At 45.1% G+C, this 364-nt stretch overlaps 1 protein-coding gene across 1 annotated transcript in view; it reads left to right on the forward strand.

The window, feature by feature from the left end:
- PHACTR4 (phosphatase and actin regulator 4) overlaps window positions 1–364 on the forward strand; it is a 23748-nt gene extending 23384 nt beyond the window's left edge. The window contains exon 14 of the mRNA XM_009887760.1: window positions 283–364. Coding sequence (XP_009886062.1) covers window positions 283–298 — 16 coding nt within the window. The 3' untranslated portion in view covers window positions 299–364. The remainder of the gene's footprint in view (window positions 1–282) is intronic.

Raw genomic sequence — 364 nt, forward strand, 5'->3', positions numbered from 1 at the left:
AAAACCCCTGTTTAGTTGGCTCAGATATTATCTCTGAAGTAACCTGTGGATCATGGCCTAAGTGATTCCCGCCCCCCCGCCCTGCCCAGTTGCTAAGATGAGTGTTTGTAGAGCACAAGAGATTTCTAAGGCAAAGGTGAAATTGTTTAATGTTAACAGCTTCACTGACGGCTGAGAATTCAGAGATAATTCTGTTTACTCTTTTTGGCCATCTGTAGTGCTTCGGTAACCATTTAACCCCAGTTCCAAGGGTGACACTTAGATTTTTCACTTGGCTTTTAGGTACCATCGACCATAATCTTCCAAGAAGGGAGCAAGAGACCCAAGAGGACTGGAAGTTCTCTGCATCCCTCCCCTAGGCAAT

The sequence above is a fragment of the Charadrius vociferus genome, unplaced genomic scaffold, assembly GCF_000708025.1.
Source record: "Charadrius vociferus isolate BGI_N301 unplaced genomic scaffold, ASM70802v2 scaffold1296, whole genome shotgun sequence".
Taxonomy (NCBI): domain Eukaryota; kingdom Metazoa; phylum Chordata; class Aves; order Charadriiformes; family Charadriidae; genus Charadrius; species Charadrius vociferus.